Below are 12554 nucleotides of genomic sequence, written 5' to 3' on the forward strand. Positions count from 1 at the left end.
GAACTCACTTATTCAAGAATTGCTACATTTGAAACAGCTTTCATAAAATTATTTCTGTTGAAGTGCACAGCTTTGTGTGTGTGCACAATATATGCATATACTGCATATTTCAGATATTTTATCTTGCATTATTCATTAGGTATTTTTCATTTATTTTTAATTTTTTACATTGTATTACCTAAATTTCATGCTTTTGTTTTTGACTACATAACTTAATTACCTTTTTCTTCTCTTCTTTTAATGTTGTTCTTTTTTATTGTCTAAGAATTTTATTTAACAGAGTGCTGAAATATCATTAAGATCATTCTTTTTTGAAGTACTCCTGCTGAAATTCAGGGTATTAGAACCATCCCATTTGATGCACCTTTAAAGAAGATGTGGAGTTTATATTTCTTTGGGCTTCCCATGGTACTTAACTGACAACCATTTTGGACCGAATTTTTCAGACACATTTTTATTGGTTAAATCACTGTGCATGTACCAATGGCACAGAGAATACAGAAACATTTAAGAAAATTACACCAAAGACTCCACTGAAGGATGAAAAGTTTTATATATGCGTTATGGTAAAAACTTTAGTGATGAAGTTCCATTGCCAAACAAATGGAAACATGTAGCTTTTAGCACAGTATCCTCGTCTGTGATTAAGAAAAACATTAAATAGTAATTAGTCTGTATGTACAAGTAGTTAATTAACTTTTTTCTCAGAATTTACTGGGTGTGAATCAGTTTTTATTGTTTAATTTTCAAAAGATCATTTTATGCTTTACAATCAATTAATGAGGGATGTAAGAAATCCCTCCTTACCATCTACTCAAAATTCAGTGCTGTTTCCATATTTATTGCATATAGTAATATAGTATCTAATTTTTTTAATAAAAGGAATAGATGACATTAGATCATCTGCAGGGGCTGTTTGTGATAGTTTTCTCTCATTCAATTGGGTATCCAAAGTTTGAAAGTTAATTCTAGACATTACTTCAGGCTGAACTCTTGAGTTTTGCTCTGCAGCTTCAAATTCAACCTATTGAAACAAGTATGTTCATTTTTTGATAATTTCTGTGGATTAGGAATCTAGGAATGGTTTCATTATAGGCATGTATATAATTGTTTATATAAGCATATAAAGAAAGGTGGTCTGTGGGTGTTGGGGCTTCCAGGATTTCCTGACTTCTTACATGGAAGTACCAGTGGCTGTCAGCAGGGGGCCTCAGTTCCTCTTGCCCTTTCTCCATTATTGGCCTTCCTGAGTTCCGTTAATGTTTGGGCTGAAAGTGCTTCGTGATTTCGTAGAACCACTCTGAAAAACTCTGCAGTCACTGCCTTCACACCATATGCATCAGAAGTTAGTCACTAAGGGCACCCTTAACAAGGAAAAAGGCAGTAAGAATGGAAGAGTAGCAAAGACTCAGAGGCATACTAAAAGCTACTCCATAACACTACTTTTTATGTTTGTTCTGTCAGCATTTTTAATTGGATATTTTATGTATTTACATTTCAAATTTTATCCCCTTTCCCACTCTCTCCCACTTCTATCTTTTATCTTTCCCCTCCCTGCTGCTTCTATGAAAATGCTCGCTCTCCCACCCACCCACTTCTACTTCAACACCCTGGCATTCCCCTACATGGAGAAACGAACCTTCACAGGACCAAGGGCTTCTCCTCCTATTAAGGGCAGATGATGCTGTCCTCTGCAACATATGTGGCTGAAGCCAAAGAATAGCCTAAATTCCCTACCCACGTTGTCTTATTGACAGTTCTGAAGGTCTCTGTGAATTCAGCTCTGACAAAGTTTGCTCACAGTGGCATGTGTCAACACATCTGTTTATGCCAGAGACTTGGTTCCCATTTTCGTTTCTCTGTCTCGTACTTTGTGACTTTAACAATCAAATCTTCTGGCTGCTTTGTTCTTTACCACAGACCCGATATGTTCTTTACTGTTACTGTCTTAAAGGAATGATCTTCTTTCATTTATCACATACAAATTAGCCTTCTATTCTTCTGCATTCTTACCAAAGATATTGCTTGGCAGAATCATTAATTTTTTTTAAAAAAAACACATAAACAAAACACAATGGAGGGAATTAGCAATAAACACAAATGTGGAGTATTCTGATTTTTCTCCAGTTATAACAAATAGCACAGGATGCAGATACTATCTCTGTTTTTATAGACATTTGTGTGTGACTAGTTTTTAAATTATAGCATTGCACATGAATAGAAAATACTTTTCTCACCTCTTCCGTTTCTCACTGTCCCAACAAGTAATTCAGTTCAAATCGTCTGCATAGTCCTGGAATACTCAGTACCCCTTTTGTTGGGTCTCTTTAGTGAATACTTATCAGATTCCTTCAAAGGATCAGTGATCACTGACAACTCCAACCTGGCTGCTCTGCCCCGGTCTCTCACTCAGAAGTCCACTTCCACACTACTTCCATATTACTCTGGATCGTGTCTGTATACTGCTCCCAAAATCTAGGTCTATAATCCAATAATTGCACGATACAGGCATTACTCTGACATCTTGCACTCAGTGTGTTTAAAGCAGAACTACTTCTATTACTTTGTGTAGTTTCCTATTTTATCCATTCAGTTTTTACATCTTACTGATGATCTTCTGAGTACCAGCTTTGCCCTATATAATACTTCTTTATTGAAAGTCTTGTTTTTATATCTCAGAGTTAGCCTGGAGAGTTTCTAATTCCTAACTGGAGCTCAGGAGAGAATATCTAAGCGATGTTTGCAGACTATCTTGCAGACTCTTTTCTCTTTGTGTAGTTAATAAATGCCTGGGTCCATTAGAGCATACACCAGCAGACACCATTGATCATGTCTGAGGAGAGAGCCCAAAGAAGGAACAACAAAAAATAGAGATTTTTTAAAATTAAAGAATGCCTAAAGTTTCTAAAAATAAGAAAAATTATGAAAATTAGTTAATTACCATATTATTGAAGCTTACACAAAAGGTATCTTTTAATAGGTTTATTTTTGGCATGAAATTTGTGGCATATTCTGAGACTCTGGCCATTCTCTCTCCCCACCCTTCACACAGACAAGCATGCAAGAGCGCGTGCACACACACACACATGTGTGTGCACGTGTGTGGAGCACGCGCTCGTGTGTGTGTGTGTGTGTGTGTGTGTGTGTGTGTGTGTGTGTGTGTGTATGTGTGTGTGTGTGTATGATTTCTCTAATTTTAAAAGAGAAGAGAAGTAAACAAAAACTTTAAGAGCAGCTTCATGGAACTAGGAGAACAATGCACCCAGAAGTACTTACTTTAAAATTCTTTTTGTTATATTCATTTGTGAGCATTACTCTAAAATGCCATTTGAATAGCTAACTAGGTAATGTTGTATTGTCCAGGAATGCATTCCTTCAAAACACACACATCTTTTGTGGAGTGAAGTTTGTCACTGGGTTACTAAAAATGGGTGAATCTTATGTTGAAAGGAAGAAAGTTTCCACAGTTGGAACTTGGAGCTTTATATAAAATATCACATGTGTTAGTGTGTATGTGTAGAGTATAGATATGTTTATGTGTGCATACACACACACACAGACAAAGACAGACAGAGAGAGAGAGGGAGGGAGGAGGAATGAAAGAGAGACAGAAGAGTTAAGAGAGAGATGGAGAAAGGGTCATCTTTGTAGGCCCAAAATATATTCATGGAAAATTTAGTCCTTCACATTTTAGGACTTTGCCTCTGTCTAGTGTTTGGATCTTAATGATATTTTTGACAGTGACAACCCAGATTAAAGCTATGTCAATGTTTTGACAAAACTGACTGATGAGTTTAATCAGCCAAATTGTCCGAGTAGTCCAACACCATCTCTGTCAGCGTGGATTGCTTATGTGTTCTCTTTTTGTCAAATTAACTTGGTTCCAACCTAACTGACTACATCAGCATAATATAGCCCAATAAATGTGGCATTCATATAGTTTCCAAACGAATTTTTCTTAAATAGCTATACCAAGGTTTAGGTATAGCTTGTCTTTTAACAAATGTTCAAAGTTTGTTTTAAGGCATTCTAAAGCATATGTGTTTGAATAAATTTTCTGATAGTAAGAACACCCATATAACCCCATGTAAGAGACAGAAATCATGAAACTGGATTCATCAACTGGAACATTTATATCTTTCTGTCATTTTTTTACTTTTAAATTCAAGCAGGAAATAATGTCTTTATTCATGAGGGTAGAAACATAATATTAGAGAAATATGAATGTTTGGACAGCCATATGCATTCCTGGATAGTAAACAGGGATCTCTGAATTTAGGAACAGTAGATATTAAATTTCTCCTTTGTGACAGTACCCTGACAAATGTTAACTTAAAACAAAGTAAAAAATAACATTGTAGTCAGAGTCTCATGATAATAACAAAATAATCATGATGCCTGCTATCAATGTTTACAATGTGCTATATTTGTGTGTGTGTGAGTGTGTGTGTATGTGAATGTATGTGTGTGAGTGTGTATTTGTGTGAGTATGTGTAAATGTGTGTCTGTGTGTGTGTGTCTGTGTCTGTGTATGTGAGTGTGTGTGTGTGAGTGTTTGTATGTGTGTGAGTATGTGTATGTGTGTGTGTCTGTGAGTGTGAGTTTGTGTGTGAGTTTGGGTGTGTGTGTGAGTGTGTGTGTGTATGTGTATGTGTGTATGTCTCTGTGTGTGTTTGTGAGTGTGCGTGTGTGAATGTGAGTGTATGTGTGTATGTGTCTGTGTGTGTGTATGTGTCTCTGTGTGTGTGGGTCTGTGTATGTGAGTGTATGTGTGTGTGAATGTGTGTGTGTGAATGTGTGTGTGTGGATGTGTGTGTGTCTGTGTGTGAGTGTGTATGTGTGGGAGTGTGTATGTGTGTGAGTATGTGTGTGTGTCTGTGAGAGAGAGAAAGAGTTTGTGTGTATGTGTGAGTGTGTATGTGTGTAAGAGAAGGAAAATCAAAAATAACTGAGATATATGGTATGTTGGAAGGCAGGCATTCTGGAATCTTGTATGTGCAGGCAGAAGTATTTTTTTACTATTTTTAAAAGAGTTTTAAATTTTATTTTTAATTAAGTGTAAACATGCATGTCTGTTTCTGGGAATATATGCTTAAGTGTAGATGCCCAAAGTGGCCAAAAGAGGATGTCAGATCTTCAGGATCTGGATCTACAGGCAGTTGGCCCTCTGATGTGGGTTCTGGGAAGTAAACTTGAACCCTCTGGAGAGTAGAATGTGTACTCGGCCTTTGTCTCTTCTCCTCCAGCCCCAGCTGATCTGCTCAGAAGTTTTACGAGGAGTGTATGATGCAAACAGAAATGAGACAACAGATACTGCATTCTCAAATTCAAAGATATCACTATTTCTAATGTCCAAATGTTCATCCCATTTAGCGCTTTTTGCTTTTTCAAATCTCTGTTACGCTTCACAGCCCTTTCCTTCACATTTCATGCATGGAAAAAAAAACAAAAAATTTTATAAACTGTAAATCCTTACATGTATGGATGGACCCATTAGGGTGTTAACCAACTGTGAAAATTTAATCTGTCCCTTACATTAAAAATATTTAAATATCTACTTATTTCACAGTTGGAAAATATTTTAAATATAGATTCAATTATGTGTTTTAAGGGAAACTTGGTTAGTTTTTATGACATTTAAATGTATGATTTTCTTCCAGTGATGCATTGTCAAGGAAGAGACAATGCCAATATTGACATAAAAAAAATACATATCTTCTGTAGCAACATTAGGTATATATGTGGACAAATCATTCAACATGTGAGAACCAGAGCATTCACTTTTGAGGATGAATATGAATTTTTTCTTAAAGTTACAAGATTATTACAATAATATTCCTAGCACAAACTTAGGCAAGTAATTCACAAGAAGAGATAAGATGTGCGATTAAAATGAACACGTGACACCATTGTTGTTTCTCAGTTTGGCTAGATGTAAATAAGTTGATGACATTTAATTTTGAAGGGTTAAGTGGAATTGGTTAACTCTGTATTTTGATTGCTTTAAAATACAGTAATGTAATCTGACATGCTTCTCTTGAAAACACCAATTTCATTTTTTAAAAAAATTGAGAATACTATTTTTGGCCCGGTAAGAACAAAATAAATGCTACGTTGGACTTTTAAGAAGTTATCATTATAGTTCGATTGGGGGCAGTTTTCATTTGTTATTACCGGAAAGAGAAATATCCCATATTACTTGACCTTAGAATTCCTGGCTGTTTTAGCCCTTGTTCTAGTTAACCCAAGCACTGAAAAGCAAATGTGTGTAACGTCCTTGGCTGTGCAGTGATGTTGGTGTCTTCTTTACTTCTTGTAGCTTTCAGCCGCGCCCCAATTCCCATGGCCGTGGTCCGCAGAGAGCTCTCCTGTGAGAGCTACCCCATTGAGCTCCGCTGTCCGGGCACAGACGTCATTATGATCGAGAGCGCCAACTACGGCAGGACAGATGACAAGATCTGTGACTCGGACCCTGCTCAGATGGAGAATATTCGGTGTTATCTGCCAGATGCCTATAAGATTATGTCTCAAAGGTACAGTGCCCCCAGACCTCTTCCTTGCACGGGTAGCGAAAGTCAGTGTAATTTTGCGTGGTAGACAATGTGGATAAGGCATCCCGAAAGTGATATGTGTTTTAGAATTCGACAGTTTGCACTGTAGGTCAAACTCATTCCAACGGAGTGACGATGCTACAATCCGTACCACGGCACCTAGACAACAGAAAATCAGTAGCATTATTAATGGGTTTAATGTAGTAGACCTAGTGTTGTGTTCTGATAGTGCTATCTAAAAGTAGATTGGGTATGGCAGAGACAAAATTTTCTCTCAAATGCATAGTGTGGAAACCGTCTTATTCCTAAGTATCTCCTAATTTTGTATAGTGGAGAAAACAAAAAGCCACAAGAGGGGTCAGTGGTTAAGAGCAACTGATGCTCTTACAGAACACCCAACATTGGTTCCAAGCACTGTCATGGAAACCAAACACCACCTGCCACTGTTACTACAGATTTAGGGCTTCTGACCACCCCCATTTTGGCCTCCTGGGCACCTGGGCACCTGTGGTGCAAATGCAGAATGACTAACACACACGCACACACATAAATAAAAGTAAAAGAAATAAATAAATGAATAAAAACATTAAATAAATAAAAATAAGTAATTTACATGATCATTCATCAGAGCTTAGCAACACATAATTGATAAAAATTATATAACCTTGGAAAACAAGAAAATACTAATTTGCATATAGTATTTGAAAAGGATTTAATAGATTTAATTATTTATATTATTACCATGTCAAAATGTATAAACTAAGGTATCATGTAATTCCATGAGATGGGAAACTATTTGATTCTGAGAAGATAGGCCTATAGATTTATAACAAAGAAGATGTAAGAAGATTTGTCATAATACAAGTTTCTTATATGTTAATTATATACAGGTGTATGTGATATATATATATATATATCCATATGTGTGCCTATGGAGAGGCAGAGGTGAGGATAGAAACATATTAAACAATTGCTCATTACCATAACCAATACTTAGAAATACTCACTTTGCCTTCATACTCCCTATTTTATCAACATTATTTGTTATTAAGAAATTCATCAGTAAGTAATAATTTACTGAATGCCTATTGTAATCGATGTGTTTTTCATATGTATTTTTACTCAGACGTGAGTCATGATTCTGGCATTATTAAGGTGTGATTAAATTATAAGTCAGAGAAAACTAAACAACTTGGCTAAACACAAAGACAACACAGTGCATGCTGGTCTGTCCTTCATCTCCAGAGTGAAATAAGTAATACCAGAGTGAAATAAGTCACACACACAAGAACGTTGAATCTTCTCTACTCTGGCTATGAAACCCATATTTATTTGAGCTATTTATCTTCTTTTAAAACCTTTTATTATTGTGCATGCTCAACGTGCAGGAAATACAGACGTCGTGATAGACATGCATCACTCGGAGGACCTTCCTTACAGAGTTGGTTCTCTCCAGCTTTACCTGGAATCAGGGACTAAGTTAAAAATCTCTAGCCTTGTGAAGCAGGTTCCTTTATGCACTGAGCTGCCTCACTGGCAGTTTATTACTTAGTTTTTATTTTGTTTGTTTATGTGTGGTCAGTAGACTATCAGAGTCAATCCCTTTAGGCTAATGCTGGATGAGTGAATTATTAATAGAAATTATGACATATGTCTAATGAACACATCATTTGGGGGGTGCTGGAAGGGTAATTCACTTTGCACATATTGTGGGCTTTGGTTTGTTTGTTTAGAAGTCAAGTAACTTATGCTAAAGCAGGTGTTGAAGCATAGGATGTTAAAAGTAGGAATCTACTTGATGAAAGTTGAAGAATTCCTTACTTGCATGTCTTCATTATTATAAAATTGGCAAAAGTTCGATCTCGTCTTAATAAAATGTTATACAAAGATTTTAGTCTTTTTTTCCAGGTTGGTATAATATTTACTCTGGAAAGATTTACTATAAGTGGCATAGTGATGAAATAATCATGTATTTAAGTTGGCTGATTAAACATAAGACTGCATCTGTTCCCTAATAGGTGTGGTATTTTTAGGTGGCACTGGTATTCTGGGGTTAGGGGGTAATTGATGTATTACAGAAGCATGAACTTCATTAGTTTTGTTCTATAAAAAACTTTTCTGAAAATTGTTTTAATCTGTTTATTAATACCATTTCAAAATAATCCGTAGTCTTGTAATTATTACTAATTGTATTAGTAATAATGGACTGTCTCGCTATGCTGAAGTATCCAGCCTGTGTACCCATAGTGATGCATCTGCAGTAGGAGCCTGCCTTCAGCACTAAGTCCTTTGAGTAAATTCTCCTGGCAAGTTCTTTTTTTTATATATAAATTGTTTTAATTGGATATTCTCTGTATTTACAATTCAAGTGAAATCTCCTTTTCATCAATCCCTTCTCCCTCCCCCTCCCACTGCCTCCATGAAGGTGCTCCCTCTCCCAACCTCCCTCTCCTACCACAGCTCCTCCGCTTTCCCCTACACTGGGAAAATGAGCCTTCACTGGACCAAAGGCCTCTCCTCTCATTGATGCCAGACAATGCTATCCTCTGCTACATGTTCATCTGGAGCCATGGATCTCTGCATGCGAACTCATTGGTTGGTGTTTTAGTCCCTTGGAATTCTGGAGGATTTAGTTAGTTGATCATTTTGTTTTTCCCATGGGGTTGCAGACGCTTTCAGCTCCATCATTGGGGTCCCCGTGTTCAGTCCAATGGTTAGCTGCAAGCATCCTCCCCTTTATCAGTATGGCCCTGGCAGAGCCTCTGAGGAGGCTTCCATATCAGATTCCTGTCCTGGCAAGTTCTTCATTTAGATTCTTCAAGTTGGCTGAAAGAACTGTGGTCATTTGTCTTTGTACTGTTAAGTGTAGTGCACTTTCAGTTTCCAAAATAAATGTTTTGATCCTTACACAGAGAAGTTTGGGTCCCTGTTGTCAGATGGCCAAGGCTACCCAGCTTTTGTATAACTAGCTGTTATGATGCCATGTCAACCTCATTAAATAATGGAAATAATAACCAACTATGACATTAGGAATGCTAATAACATAGATATGCTAATCAGATGAATATATTAAAAATGAAATAAAAATGGAAAGTACCTTCTGAAGTATATATTAGATAAATGGATTTTTGTTGTCAAATTTAAGCTTTTAGAAAGATTGTCTCAGAGTATAAATATTAAGTATGTCTTGAGGGAAGATTATTACTAAGTAGGAAAGTTATTATTACTATATCCTTGCATAAACTTATGAAAAAACCTCTCTAACTTGTTCACTTAAATCTTCTAGCTTAGACAGATGAGACAAAGAGACACACAAATTACACTTTGTGTTAAATTTGAACAAGTTACATAAACTAAAGCATGAACTAACTTTTTAGTAAGAAAAATTTGCACGTTGAAATAAAGGAAATATGTTATCAGACATCCTTATTTATTATCAGTAAAACTGTCCATTCTGATAATCATTTCAGAGATGTTATTTTATTGACAGACCTCAGAATTGCCCAGACTTGAGGCTGTAAATACTTTGGTCCTCTAGATTGATATGGGGCACACATACTCTCTCTCTCTCCCTCCCTCCCTCCCTCCTTCCCTCCCTCCCTCCCTCCCTCCCTCTCTCTCTCTCTCTCTCTCACACACACACACACACACACACACACACACACGTGCAAGCTCACATACACACACACTCACACACATATACACACAGGCATGCACACACATAAACACCACACACATACACACCACATACACAACATACTCACATACATACACACACACATGCTCACATACACACATGCTCAAGCACACACATACATACCACACACATATACACCACACACACACACACACACACACACAGAGGCACAAATTGCACCTAAAATTTCCAGATCTAAATAATTCCATGTCATTGTTCCCATCTGGTCTCCCTTCTTAACTTTTCAGATTTACTGTTCTTTTTTATTTCATACTAAAAGATTAACTCAAATAATGGAGTACATTTATTTATCCTTCAGAACTTCACATCCTCCTTAATGTGTGTGTACATCAGGTAGTACAAACTGTAGCACACCTGGTTCTCCTTGTTTAATTGTATTAATTAATGTTCTTCTCCAGGAACCACCTTAGTGTCCGGATGCTTTCTGATTCAGTCATGCTCATTAACCACTCTCTCAAAATTGGTACTTACCTGGCTTCTATTTTTTCATTTTGTGTTTGTGTAATTTAGAGTTGTTTTAGAAGGAAAACACTGGACAGAGTTTTGGAATCTCGGTTTTCGATTAACCTTTAGCAAGTCCATAACTTCAGGAGGTAGACTCATTGGGTCACGTGTTGCTTTCTGCTGTTAATGGTGATGTTTGTGTCATTAACTCAGCTGGCTCTTCAAAGTGTACACATGGTGTTTACTGTGACAGTTCGTCAAGTTTGATGGGTAAATAAACTGGGCATGGCTCCTGCACATAAAATATCCTGGACAGATAAAGTGCGGCCAACAAGAGTGTTTGCTCAGCATTTTATTCTTTACTCCTTTACATTTACTGACAAAATTAAAAGAGGAAGTTTCATTCTGTTCAGTTTTACCAGTCAGCCCTCTGGACAAGGTGTTAATGCTGGCTCACTTACATGCATGTTGTGCAAGTGAGAAGACATGGGGAAGACACAGGCAGAGGAGCCTCCTTCCTTTACCTTCTCCTTCTGTGGCTAGTAAACTTACTGGTGTCCTGTTCAGGATGTCCCCACATTTCATTTGGCCCAGTTCTCTCCAAATATGTCAGTGCTTGGAATCAAGCTCTTTTTTCAAAACTCTGATTATCAGTGGGCTGCACATGCCATCCAGATACTATAGAAAGACCAGAAAACACATGAGTTTAATAAATTTCCTTATTTAGCTTTTGACCTGGAGCCCTTCTTATACATTTGACATCAACTTCTTCTAAATGTAAGAAATCCGAATGTCATGGGCAGTGACATTTAAGCTTTCATTTTTGTATATATCATGGCATATGCAGTCTCATAACCTTGTTCTATATGCTCGCCTATAATTTTTTAAGCTGTAAAAGCATTTGCCAAGAGGTATATGTGTACACATACATGTGTGTGCATTTATGTAAGCATGTGATTTCACTGACTTATACATATAGAAAAATCACACAAATCAAATGTGTACCGCTCAAGGAAATTTCAGTAACTGAGCTCATCCAGGCATCTAACAAACTGGTGAAAACAGGGAACATTAGTCACACCCTTCTTAAGGGCATCATGATTCTGACTTTGAACAATCTAAATTAGTTTTTGCTCAGTTTGTATTTTAAACAATAATTTTTTTAAAATAAGATAAACTTGAACTTGACCTTTCTCATTCGCTATATTTGCTGTGTCCAATTGTCACTGAGTATTTTTTACAAGTCACATCTTTGTCATTTCAAGTATAATTATTTTCTAGCACAATTATTAAGCAGGGCAACCTTTCTAATGAGTTGCTTTCAGAAGATTTGTATTGCTGTAGCAAGATTCTCTAGTACATTTCCTGTTAACCTACCTTTCTCCTTAACAATACCAAGACTTAACCTATGTTCTTGGTGTGTGCGTGTGTTTTATTTTTGATACATATTTTAGGCTAAAAAATGAATATTAAAATGGGGTTAACATCACTTAACTTCTCAGTGGAGTCACTGTAAAAAGACATAAGAAAAATGGAGACAAAAACAAGTTTGCCATTAACATTTGAATTAACTTGAGATCACAGGTCATGAAATGTCTACAGTAGAAATAGATGTTCTCACGAAATGAAATACCTCCATTTTATTACAGTCTCAGAAGTATTTTAACAGCATTACATTCTTAGATGTTATCATCACAGAGGAGATACCAGGCAGAAGAGAGAGGGGGAGAGGGAGAGAATTGTATCTCACCTTTTGAAAGTTACACTGCAGTTGATATCAGCGGCACTGCAGGGGACTTCACAGCTTTCTAAGAGATCTGGGTTTCTGCTGTACTCTCTCC

At 36.7% G+C, this 12554-nt stretch overlaps 1 protein-coding gene across 24 annotated transcripts in view; it reads left to right on the top strand.

Annotated features, from left to right (window-relative positions):
- The window catches only part of ADGRL3 (adhesion G protein-coupled receptor L3), a gene marked incomplete at both ends in the record, with an annotated part of 454743 nt that overhangs the window by 59410 nt on the left and 382779 nt on the right, over nt 1-12554 (top strand). For 13 of the 24 annotated variants that reach the window (XM_080935853.1, XM_080935837.1, XM_080935839.1 and 10 more), the window contains one exon: nt 6328-6533. In XM_080935853.1, coding sequence (XP_080791979.1) covers nt 6343-6533 — 191 coding nt within the window. Of the gene's footprint in view, nt 1-6319; nt 6534-12554 lie in introns of those variants that run through there. The other 11 variants (XM_080935836.1, XM_080935841.1, XM_080935830.1 and 8 more) reach the window with 1 other exon arrangement.

Source organism: Micromys minutus (assembly GCF_963924665.1).
Source record: "Micromys minutus genome assembly, chromosome: 1".
In the NCBI taxonomy this organism is placed as follows: Eukaryota; Metazoa; Chordata; class Mammalia; order Rodentia; family Muridae; genus Micromys; species Micromys minutus.